This window comes from Mobula hypostoma, chromosome 20 (genome assembly GCF_963921235.1).
Source record: "Mobula hypostoma chromosome 20, sMobHyp1.1, whole genome shotgun sequence".
Classification (NCBI taxonomy): Eukaryota; Metazoa; Chordata; class Chondrichthyes; order Myliobatiformes; family Myliobatidae; genus Mobula; species Mobula hypostoma.
Genome location: NC_086116.1, coordinates 21,310,708 through 21,323,873, shown reverse-complemented (window position 1 = coordinate 21,323,873; position 13,166 = coordinate 21,310,708). Strand labels below are relative to the sequence as shown.

The 13,166-nt window shown below is 41.7% G+C and overlaps 1 protein-coding gene across 1 annotated transcript in view; it reads left to right on the top strand.

The window, feature by feature from the left end:
* The window catches only part of LOC134359598 (mucin-5AC-like), a 196,743-nt gene extending 184,062 nt beyond the window's left edge, over window positions 1-12,681 (top strand). The window contains exons 42-45 of the mRNA XM_063073094.1: window positions 2,567-2,677; window positions 7,012-7,060; window positions 8,912-9,014; window positions 10,996-12,681. Coding sequence (XP_062929164.1) covers window positions 2,567-2,677; window positions 7,012-7,060; window positions 8,912-9,014; window positions 10,996-11,164 — 432 coding nt within the window. The 3' untranslated portion in view covers window positions 11,165-12,681. The remainder of the gene's footprint in view (window positions 1-2,566; window positions 2,678-7,011; window positions 7,061-8,911; window positions 9,015-10,995) is intronic.
* The last annotated feature ends 485 nt before the right edge of the window (window positions 12,682-13,166 follow it).

The window sequence follows — 13,166 nt, the reverse complement described above, 5'->3', positions numbered from 1 at the left end:
ACTGGGGAAGGGGGATTCTGATAGGGGAGGACAAAGGCCACGGAAGAAAGGGAAGGGTGATGAGCTGAGAGGGGAACTAGGAATTGGGATTGGTGAGGGACAGGGGGGTCATTACCAGAAATTCAAGAAATCGATGTTCATGCCGTCAGGTTGGAGGCTACCCAGACGGAATATAAAGTGTTGCTCCTCCAACCTAAGTGTGGCCTCATTGCAGCACTAGAGGAGGCCACGGACTGATATGTTGGAATAAGAATTGAAAGTGGGATTAAAATGGGTGGCCACTGGGAAATGCCGCTTTTTCTGGTGGACAGAATGTAGGTGCTTGGCAAAGCATTCTCCCAATCTATGTCAGGTCTCACAGATATACAGGAAGCTACACCGGGAGCACTGGATACAGTAGGTGACCCCAACAGACTCACAGGTGAAGTGTTGCCTCACTTGGAAGGACCATTAGGAGCCCTGAATGGTTGTGAGGGAGGAGGTGTAGGGGTAGGTGTAGCACTTGTTCCACTTGCAAGGATAAGTGCCAGGGGAGTGATCAGTGGGGAGGGAAGAATGGACAAGGGAATCACGCAGGGAGTGATCCCTGTGAAAGGCAGAAAGTGGGGGAGGGAAAGAGTACTTGGTGGTGGGATCCCACTGGGGATGGCGGAAGTTATAGAGAATTATGTGCTGGATACAGAGGCTGGTAAGGTGGTAGTTGAGGTCGAGGAACACTAGCCCTGTTGTGGCAGAGGGAAGATGGGGTGAGGGCAGTTGTGCGCGAAATACGTTTGTAGAAGAGATGTGGGTGAGGGCAGCATTGACGGTGGATGAAGTGGGGGAGCTGGGGAATGTTGACTCAGACCATGAGAGGCCTGTGTCAGGCATTTTCATGCTTTACAAGGCGTAGATTGGAAGTCTGTGTGGGGTGCCACTCCTCGCACAGACTAGAGCAATGTGTGATTAAGTGCCTTGCTCAAGGACCCAAACACACTGCCACAGCTGAGGCTCGAACTGGTGACCTTGAGATAACTAGACGAATGCCTTAACCCCTTGGCCATGTGCCCAACACTAAATGTGTTGGATGGAGGGAAGCCCCTTTCATTGAATAAGGAGTATATCTCTTTAGTTCTGGAATGAAAAGCCTCATCCTGACAGCTGATGCAATGGATATGGAGGAATTGAGAGAAAGGGATGACATTTTTACAGGTAACATGGTGGGAAGAGGTACAGTCCAGATAGCTGTGAGAATCAGCGGTTTTATAAAAGATATCAGTAGATAAGTTGTCTCCAGAGAAAGAAACAGAGAGATCAAGAAAGGGGAGGGAGGTATTGGAGATGGACTAGGAAAATTTGAGGACAGGTTGGAAGTTGGATGCAAAGTTGATGAAGTTGACGAGCTCCACATGAGTGCAGGAAGCAGCACCAATGCAGTCATCGATGTAGCATAGGAAAAGTTGGGGACGGCCACCAGTGTAGGCTTGGATCATAGACTGTTCCATGTGGCTGACAAAAAGGCAGGCATAGCTGGGACCAATGTGGGTGCCATGGCTGCACCTGTTTTTTTGAAGGAAGTGGGAGGAGAGGAAGGAGAAATGATTGAGAGTGAAGACCAGTACTGCCAGATGGAGGAGAGTGGTGAAGGTGTAGTCTTTTGGGGTCATCTACTGCATCCTGTACTCCCAGTATGGCCTCCTGCATATCGGCGAGACCTGGTGCAGATTGGGAGACCGCTTCGCCAATCAGCTACCCTCCATCCGCCAGAAAAAGCGGGATCTCCCAGTGGTCACCCATTTTAATTCTATTTCCCATTCCCATTCCGACATGTCAGTCCATGGCCTCTTCTACTACCGCGATAAAGTCACACTCAGGTTGGAGGTGCAACACCTTATATACCATCTGGTAGCCTCCATCCTGATGGCATGAATATCGATTTCTCGAATTTCCGGTAACGGTCCCCCTCTCTTTCACCATTGCCCATTCCCATTTCCCTCTCTCACTTTATCTCCTTACCCAACCATCACCTCCCTCTGGTGTTCCTCCCCCTTCCCTTTCTTCCATGGCTTTCCCCCTTCTCCAGCCCTTTACTTCTTTCACTAATCAATTTGCCAGCACTTTACCTCACCTCTCCCCCTCTCCCGGTTTCACCTATCACCTACCACCTTGTATTTCTTTCTCCCCTCCTCCCACCTCCTTACTCTGAATTCTCATCTTTTATCTCCAGTCCTGATGAAGAGTCTCAGCCCGAAACGTTGATTGTTTACTCTTTTTCCATCGATGCTGCCTGACCTGCTGAGTTCCTCCAGCATTTTGTGTGTGTTGCCTGTACTTCTCTCTGACTGTACCTTGTGTTCAGACCATGGTGGAGAAAATTTAGGGCTCATAATATTTTTACATTTAATCAAGCACAAAATTTGCTCCGTAAGTTTTCTGGGTGATATTTTATTACATTTTTACTGTAGTGAGACCATAAAAGCAATTTATTTTTCCCACCAACATTGAGATAAAATAGTTGGACATGGTGTATTTTTAATAGTGATGAAATATCCAGCATGTATTCTCACTGACCTGGTTTTGTTTACAGGATGGTGACTCATGGGATGATCCGAATGATCCATGTATTTCCTATTCATGTACTCAGTACGGAGTTTTAATCAATAACAGGTCTTGCACTCAGAATGAAAACTGCCCTGAGGTAAGTGGGAGAACTGCTGACATAAGAGAGGACAGATGCTGGAATCTGGAGCAGCGCACAATCTGCTGAGAGAACACGGTGGATCAAGCAGCGTTGCTGAGAGGAAAGAGATGTCAACATTTTGAGCTGAAACCCTGCCTCCGGACTGAGAGTGGAGGGGCCAGATGGTCAGCATAGAGGGGATGGGAGGTCAAGAACCGACTCCAAGGTGATTGGTGAACTGAGCAAGGATTTAAAATGACAGGCAGGTAGTGCCAGGTAGGGGCTGTAGTTGGAAGACTGTGAACGACGAAAATGATGGAAATAAGAGAAAACAACAGATGGAGCAAGGTGGGAGGTGTGAAGGAGTGTGAAGGTAGAAGACAGCTGCTGGAGAGAGATGAGCAAGAACACCAGCGCTGAATTCTGACAAGCAAAGAAAGTGAAAATGGGAACCATTAGAGGAAAAGGCAGAGACGGATGGCATTGGAACCAGATAGGACATGCTGGTGGGGGAATGGTTGGCAGCGTGAAGTTGGTGGATAGAAGAGGGAGGAGGGGACTAAGTAAGGTGAAGGAGGGCCTGGGGGTACAATGTTAGGGTAAAAAGAATGGGTGAAGCGAGGATCAAAAAGTAAAGGGTGGGAAGGGGGGATCCTCCTATATTTGTCCCCCTTCTCCACTCCTGAGGCAGGGTTTCGGTTGGAAATGTTGACATTTTTTTCCTGCCACCAATGCTGTAAAGTTGTTACAGCAGATCGTGTGAGCTGGTGTTCATTATAAGCATGTCAACCTTAGTAAAACTAAGAATGAACCCTATTTGAATCAACTATGGGTGTAGTGTTTAATAATAACCTAAGCATTTTAAATCTAATTATTTCTATTTATAAGTTTACAAATTAATAAAAGCAGATGCCATTCCACATTTTTAGAATCTCATAAATATTTTACATCTGATGGGATTAATTTATTTTAGAAAACATGATATAACATTTGATCAAAGAGTAGATTAAAATTACATTTCAATTAGAGATGATTACCAGTTATTTATTGCTTCACAGGGAATTATTTATCCTCTGAAAACAGGGCAATGGTTCCCAACCTGGGGTCTAGGGACCCCTTGGTTAATGGTAGGGGTCCATAGCAAATAACAGGTTGGGAAACTATCCTTTATGGTATTCAAACATAAACAAGCCACTGAAGCATGAGGCTGGAATTTGTGTTTAGAATGACAACAAGGTTATCATCGGTTTACTGTGCAAGTCATAGAATTATTGAGTCACAGAACAATACACAACACAGAGGCCCTTTGAGCTAACTCAACCATGTCAACCAAACTACCCAGATGAGCTAGTTTCTTTTCCTGAATTTGGCCTATAATACTTCTTCTGTCCATGGTCCTATCCAAAAGTATTTTTAATAAGTCATGATTGTACACCCCCCTACCACTTTCCTGGCAGTTTGTTCCATTTACATGCTACCCTCGATGTGAAAATGTTGCCCCTCTGGATCCTATTAAATCTTTCAGCTTTCCTTTCAAACCTATGACCTCTAGTTTTGAACTCCCCTGGGCTAAAGACTCTCTATTCACCTTATCTATGCTCCTCATAATTTTATAAACCTGTATAAAGTCACCTCAGCCTCTTTGCTCCAGGAAATATGTCATGGCCTATATAGCCTCTCCTTATATCTCAAAGCATAAGGCGTAACGATCGCAGTGGATAGAGGGGAACAGGTGGACATTATTTACTTGGATTTCCAGAAGGCGTTCGATAAGGTGCCTCATAACGACTTATCCATAAGATAAGCATGCATAGAGTTGAGGGTGACGTAGTAGCATGGATAGAGGATTGGTTAACCAATAGAAAGCAGAGAATTGGGATACATGGGTGTTACTCTGGTTGGCAATCAGTGGTGAGTGGTGTGCCGTAGGAGTTGGTGCTGGGCCCGCCACTGTTAACGATATACATTAACGGTCAGGAAGAGGGGACCGAGTGTAGTGTATCTTAAGTTACTGATGATACTAAGTTGAGTGGAAAAGCAAATTGTGCAGAAGATATGCAGAGTCTGCAGAGAGATATAGATAGGTGAATGGTCAAGGGTCTGGCAGATGGAGTACAATGTTGGTAAGTGAGAGGTCATTCACTTTGGAAGGAAAAATGGAAGAGCAGATTATTATTTAAATGTTAAATGCTTGCAGCATGCTGCTGTGCAGAGGGACTTGGGAGTACTTGTTCATGAATCACAAAAGGTTGGTTTGCAGATGCAGCAGGCTATCAAGAAGGCAAAGAATGTTGGCCTCCATTGCTAGAGGGATTAAGAGCAGGGAGGTTATGTTGCAGTTGTACAGGGTGTTGGTGAGGCCACACCTGGAATACTGCATGCAGTCCTTGTCTCTTTACTTGCGGAAGGATATACTGGCTTTGGAGGCGATACAGAAAGGATTAACCAGGTTGATTCCAGAGATGAGGGGGTTAGACTATGAGGAGAGATTGAGTTGCCTGGGACTGAACTCACTGGAATTCAAAAGAATGAGATGAGATCTTATAGAAACATATAAAATTATGAAAGGTATATATAAGATAGAGGCAGGAAAGTTGTTTCCATTGGTAGGTGAGACTAGAGCTAGGGGACATAGCCTCAAGATTCAGGGGAGTTAATAACATAACATATGCACAGCAACTGATGCTATTTAAAGACAGTTTACTTTAAGCGCAGGACTCTGTCTAAAGGTATCAAAAGTGCATGGTACTGATGCTAGTTAGAAACTGTTTGGTGAAAGTTTCCTGTCCCAAATAAATGGCATAGTGTCCCAAGTAAATAAAGGGAATCCTAGCTATTTTCCCACTTAGCTTTTGTTCTTTAAAGGTTGTCCCAAATAAGTGGCTGCCCTGATTAACTGATCATCCAATTAGCTGTACTCCAAATGATCTGAGCAATGCCTTATAAAGGCTTTGCATCCTTGTTTTTATTTTCTAGTCCTCTCAAGATTAATGCTAACATTGCATTTACCTTCCTACCAACTCAACCTACAAGTACATTTCTACAGAATCCTGCAATAAGGCTCCCAAGACCCTTTGCACCTTCAATTTCTGAATTCATTCCCCATTTAGAAGATAGTCTGCACATTTATGCCTTCTACTGAAGTGCACGGCCCTTTCACGCTTCCCTACACTATATTCCATTTGCCACTTCTTTGTCCATTCTCCTAATCTGTCCAAATCCTTCTGCAAACTTTCTGCTTCCACAGCACTACCTGCCCCTGCAGAACACCACTAGTCACTGGCAGTCAACTGGAAAAGGCCCTCTTCATTCCTACTCTTTGCCTTCTGCACATCATCCAATCTTTTGTCCATGCTAGTATCTTTCCTCTAATACCATGGGCTCTTATCTTTCCTTCAGTCCATCAGAAAGCCCTATTGTCTGCTGCTCACCACAAAATCCAAGCCATTGTGAATCTATATAAACTTCATCAGACTTCCGGGCCTTGATTCATTTCAATAAGGCATTTATTCCAATATGGATATTAAACCTGCAGTAAAATAACAATCTATTGCTATCTGTCTGGTGAAATACTGAGTGCATACATCTATTGATGCTTCTGGACACATCTTCAGTGATGTTCCTGGAATCATTGGGTGTTTCGGGTCTTTCAACATCATACAACCTCCTCCAGGTGACCCAGCCGGGGCTGATCAGACCCCAGCTTGTGTCCAGATGGCTAGCTACTTATGAATCCATGGCTCCCCTCTTTTGAGCCACAGCCATCTTGAGGCCCTCTCTGCCGCATCGGTGGTACTGCGGATGGCTCTCCTCTTCCTCTCTCCCTCGATGCCCAAAATGCTGAAGGCTCTAACTAAAGAACGGGCTATGAATCCCCTACAACAAACCTCCACTGGGAGACACCTCGCTCTCCATCCAGCCTGCTGACAGTTGCTGACCAGTCCTGCGTACTTGGAGAGCTTCCTTTCAAAGGCCTCCTCCAAGCTATCTTCCCATGGGACTGTCAGCTCCATCAGCACCACTTGCTTAGTAGACTCAGACACTAGGACAATGTCTGGTCGCAGGGTGGTGGCTGCGATATGGTTGGGGACCTTCAGCTGCCCTTCGAGGTCCACCAACAGCTGCCAGTCCCTTGCAGAGGTCAGAATGCCTGCAGATGTTCTTTTGGCAGGTATTGGCTGCTCCCCAGTCTTTATTTAACAAAGCTTATTATGAAGAAATATGTGATAATTTTATAGCGTACAATTGAAAATAATAATTCTTTGAAGTAAGATTGTGCATTCATTAAAAGTTGTTTACAAATAAAGATCAATATTTACTATATTGTCTAATTAATATTTCATTACTTATAGTCTCACAGAATCTATATTGATCGTTGCTGTTTTAAGTGCAATGAACTAGGTATGTTTTTAATTCTTTTACATAGACATTAATAGTTTGTTACAAAATTTATTTAAAACTTTTAATACTATTGTAAAAATTGAGCAGTGGAATACTTAAACAAGGACTCACACTTTTATTGATTGGGAGGGAACTCTCAGACTGATTTCAGTCAGCTGGTGTAATATGATGAAAACCTTTTGCCAATCTTTCACATGAATTGCAATATTCACAGTATTCCAAAAATCCATGATGAGCACCAGATGTGCTATTCATTTTATTTTATTCTTTAAAGAATGGTTTGGCAGTCTATGTTTCTATGTAACGATTTCAATTTTTTTGGCTTTCTAATCCAAGTAAATCCTGTTCCTTTTTTTGTTAAAAAGGATTTTTTTCCATTACAATTTCAGAGCTAGGAACATAGGAAAGCTACAGCACAATACAGGCCCTTCAGCCCACAATGCTGTGCTGAACAAGTACTTACTTTACCTTGGGTTACCCATAGCCTTTATTTTTCTAAGCTCCATGTACCTTTCCAGGAGCCTCTTAAAAGACCATATTGTGTCTACCTCCACCACTTTCACCAGCAGACCATTCCATGCACTCACCAATCTCTGTGTAGAAATCTTACCCAGGACATCTACTCTGTACCTACTTCCAAGTACCTTAAAACTGTGTCCTCTTGTGTTAGCCATTTCAGCCTTGGGAAAAAGTCTCTGACTATCCACATGATCAATACCTTTCATCATCTTGTACATCTCTATCGGGTCATCTCTCATCCTCTGTCGCACCAAGGAAAAAAGGCCGAGTTCACTCAACCTATCCTCATAAGGCATGCTCCCCAATCCAGGCAACATCCTTGTAAATCTCCTCTGCACCCTTTCTTTAGTTTCATAAAGATGATATGTACTTTCTGGGAATGGACTCACTACCTCTCTCTTCCATAGCATCTTATTGAAGTTGAGGTATTTCCTATTGTGAATCAACACAGTGTGTTTGTATGGTTATTGGAAAAGAATTTAGCTGCCTCAGCCAACAATGCTGAGGGCTTTGAACATCATGAGCAAAGACCTAAGGATCCTACCACTAAATACATCTTTACCTCCACCCCCTCTTTCCGTTTTCTGCAGGGATTGCTCCCTCCATGATTCCCTTGTCCATTCTTCCCTTGCCACTAATCTCCCTCCTGGCACCTTTTTATTCTGGCATCTTCCTCCTTCCTTTACAGTGCTCTCAGCCTGAAACATCGACTGTTTGTTCATTTCCATGGATGCCTCCTGACCTGCTGAGTTCCTCCAGCATTTTGTATTTTTGGAATGCATTTTTTTTCTGTTTTCTTGCTAACTTGCTGATAATAAAATCATGATTTCGTTTGAGGTTTTTGACACAGAGATCTTTTCGATTATGTTCATCCTTGTGTTCAGTCTTAGACTACAGTATTACATCTGAATGCATTGTTAACTTATTTTCTAGCTTACTGCCAATTTTGTGCTTGTGGAAAAGAAATAGGTTATGAATTTAAAATCAAGTAGAAGCATACAAATTTGTTGAGGCATCGAAGTGCTAAGATGGACAGTAGGTTTTGATGGACGTTAGATCACAGTCTTTGGGGGTTTGCTATGGTGGGTGGTGGGAGGACCGATACTTTTGCTGAGGTAAATGGGGGGAAGGTTGATGCTCTTCCTGCTGCTTGTGCATCAGTGGGAGGGGGGCTAATGTTCTTCTGTCATTCATTCCTTGTTTTTTTTTGTCTCTGTTTTGTCGATGTCTGTGAAGAGTAAGGATTTTAGGTTGTATACTATATACATTCTCTGCTATTAAATTGAATCACTGAACTACTGAACAGTGTGATTTGTGTTTTCCCTTCCTCAGAACTCTGCAGACTCAGTAGCTTTAATGAAACAATAACATATGAAAAATGCAATGCAACATTTTTAGCACAACAATGTTCAGGGCATTGTTCATCAGCAAGTAGGTAAGTGAGTTTCATTAAATTTTAAGTATAAAGCTTTATTTGTCAGGTATACATCGAAACATACAGCGAAATGATTTGATGTTTGCGTCAAATCAAATTAGCGAGGACTATGCTGAGTGGCCCACACTTCTGGCATCAACATAGCATGTCTACAGTTCACTAATCCTAACTATGCATCTTTGGAAAGTGGGAGGGAACAGAGGCACATGGCTACAGGAAGAATGCAAGTTCCTTACCAGAAGTGGTGAGAATTGAATACTAATCTTACAGCTGGTGCTGCGGTAATATTACGCTAAATTAGCTTAAAAAGGTTAAGATCGGGGGTTGCTGCGCAGTACAGCTCGAAGAGCCGGGAGGTCCTATTCCTCACTTTATCTCAATAAATTACAAAAAAAAAACAAAAATCTGTTCCATAGGTATTACCTCTGTTGAACACCTCAAACTTCATCATGTTTATCCACGCCCATCACCGAAATGTTCCTCAAAATTGTAATGCAATCTGTTCTACACTTAACAATCTTCCCTGATAGTAACTATTGTAGTCTGTAATCTGGTAATACTCACTGCAAGAACTCGGGGTAAATTTTACTAATTTAAAGGTGGAGTAGAGATAATTGTATGCATAACTTCACCAAGTACCTTCTACTTGGATGCCTATTCTAAAACCAGACCTTTCAAAGCTGCTTACATGAAGAATTTAAGATGAGTACAGTACTGTGTAAAAGTCCTGGGTACATATATATAGCTGGGATGCTTAAGAGTTTTGCACAGTAGTATATTTGTCAATGTGGAGCAGAGGGCAAGTTTGTAAATCTGACGGGAGCAAAGGATGTTGGGAATCGTGAGGGTGGAGCATTATGGGAAGGGAGTGGGACAGGTGGCAGAGGAGTGCCGGGACAGGGAGAGTGGCACAGGTGAAGACACACCCAGCCCTGAGACATCATGCAAGGTCATTTCCTTCCAAACAATTGGTTTGTTCTTTCTTTTTAAATCTTTTTATTAATTTTCCAAAATTATAAACAGAATAACAATGTTGATACAGAGAGATTGGAATAATCTTATTGTTGGTAAGCATATACAGAAAAGATTTCAAATAATACAAGTATAATAGCCTTCCAAACTCTTGATATAAATAATCATAGAGAAAAAAGAAATAAAAAGAAAAAAATACAAAGAAAACCCCCAAAAAGAAACAAATAAAAACTAAATACTAAACCCCAAAAAAAAGCAAATGGAACAAAACAAGGCTAGACCATTATCTTAAATCGAACACGTTCAATAATGTCGTCAACTCCACTCCTCTATTCATATATTTTAAGTTAATAAGAAGGATTCGGAAAGGTCACAATTGGTTTGTTGATCATTACAGTATGTCTCTCTGGTGCTTCGCACTCCCTCCCCTCTCCCTTCCCCTTTTCCCAACCATGATTCCCCTCTCCCTGTCCCCCTTCCCTCTTTCAGTCCACAGTAGAGACCCATATCAGAATCAAGTTTATCATCTCTTGCATGTCATAATATTTGTTTCTTTATTGCAGCAGCAGTACAGTGCAATAAATAAAACTACTGCAGTACTGTGCAAAAATCTTAGGCATTCTAGCTATATATATGTGCCTTAAGTTTTTGCACAGTACTGTAAAGTTTGACTGACTGCCGTTTGACCCATTGAGTTTGTCCAGCATCTTGTTTGTAGCTCATTGTTGACCACAGAATTTTCCTTAATAATTTTGTGGTAAAGTAGTGTTTCTGCACCTCAGGTTTTCCTTCACCCTTGACTGTAATTTGCCGCATAGCATCAGACTTACCGACTGAATCAAACTCGGAACAGCGACATTAACAGGAACATTTTGGTAGCAGTTAAGAAGCTAGAATACTGAAATAATGCAATTAAAACTATTCATTAATGGCTGTGCAACAATGGATTCATTTAACACTGTAATATTAATAAATTTGTTCTCCATCTTTTTTGTAACCATTTTTCAAGGTACAATATCAAAACCAACAGCATGGACTATTCATGCCAATGCTGCAAAGAAGACTTAACTGAAGAGGTGGAAGTGGAATTAAATTGTGGAAATGGAGACACCAAGACAATCAATTATGTTGAAGTCAAGTCCTGTAGATGCCAAGAGTGTAAACAAGTTATATTCTAGCTGCTACACATATTTATCTACCAAACCAAAGATGACCTTTTGAAAAGCTTTTTAGAGAAGGAGTCCTAAGTCCCTTTGCACCTCTGAGTTTTGAATTTCTCCCCATTTAGAAAATTGTACCAAAATGCATGACCATACACTTCTCTGCACTACATTCCATCTGTCACTCTCATTCAACCAATCTGTCTAATTCCATCTGCAGCCTTTCTGTTTCTGTTATACTATGTCCCCAACCTCCTATCTTAATATTGACTGGAAATTTGGCCACAAAGCCATCAATCCTATCATCCAATTCATTGAAGTAATGTGAAAAGAACTGGTCCCAACACCACTAGTCACCGGCAGCCAACCAGAAAAGGCTCCCTTTATTCCTATTCTTCACCTCCTGCCAGTCATCCATTCTTCTATCCATGCTAGTATCTTTCCTGCAATACAAAGGGTTCTTAATTTGTTAGCAGCCTCATGTGCAGCACATTGTAAAGGTCTTGTGAATATCAAAGTGAACATCCACTGAGTATCCTGCCTGTTATTTCCTCAAAGAATTCCAACAGATTTGTCAACAGATTTCTTCTTAAGGAAACCATGCTGGTTTTGGCCTACTTTACTATGTACCTCCAAGTAAACTGAAACTTCATCCTTAATGATGGACTCCCATATCTTCCCAAGCACTGAAGTCAGGCTAACTGGCCTATAATTTCCTGCCTTCCCCCCTTCTTAGAGAGTGTAGAGAGTGGAGTGAAATTTGCAATTCTCCAGTCCTCCAGAAACATTCCAGAATAGCGATTCTTAAATGTTTCCACAGTCTCTTCAGTGACCTCCTTCAGAACCCTGGTACATTGTATATCTGGTGCAGGTGACTTATCTACCTTCAGACCTTTCAGCTTACTAAACACCTTCTACACTCGCTTCTGCCCTATGACACTGTCGAATTTTCTGCATGCTGTTAGAGTCTTCTACAGTGAAGACTGACGTAAAATACTTATTAGGTTTATCCATCCATTTTTTTGGTTCCCCCATCACAGGTTATACATTCCCCAGAAAAGATTGCAATGATCCAGAAATCTGAAACCTGCTCCCTGCACCAACCTCTCAGCCACATGATCTGCCAAATCATTGTATTCATACCCTCACAGCCATGTGGCACAGGGAGCAATCCCAAGATTACTACCCTGGAGGTTCTGCTTTTCAGCTTTCTGCCTAACTTCCTGTATTCTCTGTTCAGGACCTCCTTCCGTTTCCTACCAATATCATTGGTACCAGCATGTAACATAACTTATGGCTGCTCACTCTTCCCCTTTAGGAATATTGAAAATGAAATATAGAAATTAATTTTGAGAAGTTATCTAGATGATAAACATATTTATGTTGATTATCCTAAATCAAACCTAATAAGAATTTCTTAAAAGCTGAAGATATTGTTTCCGATCAAGCTCCATTTTGGTGGTGGAATATTTACAGTTCTGTTATTTCGCGTGCATTTCAATCTTTCTGATCTGAAATGAGAATCAATAAACTTATCCATAGAGGACAATTTCTCCATTAAATACTTACAAATGGAATATATCAGTATTCTTATAGAGTACGACCTCAAAGGGACAACAAGGTCACCTCTGTGTTGAGCTGGATGTCCGGGCAAAGATGAATAATTGTAACCATCTTCAAAAAAAAAATAGAAGGATAATGCTGATGTCTTAGTTAAAGAGGAAGGATGTGAAACATTGGGTCATCATACAAAAAAACAGAAGCATTACATGGTTTAATGAAGTTGATAAATCTGTGAAATGAGATGCTTCCAGCAAATTAAAAGAAGTGAGAGGGAATTGCAGAGGCTCTGAACATCAATTTCCAATCTACCCTAATGATACAAATGATGCCTTAGGATTAGAACACTACCATCTTTATATTAATGTTAAAAAAGTGAGATGGGAATAAACTGAGTAATTACAGGCCAGTTAGTTTAACTAAAGTGTTTGAGCAAACTATTGAAATCAAACCTAAGGGA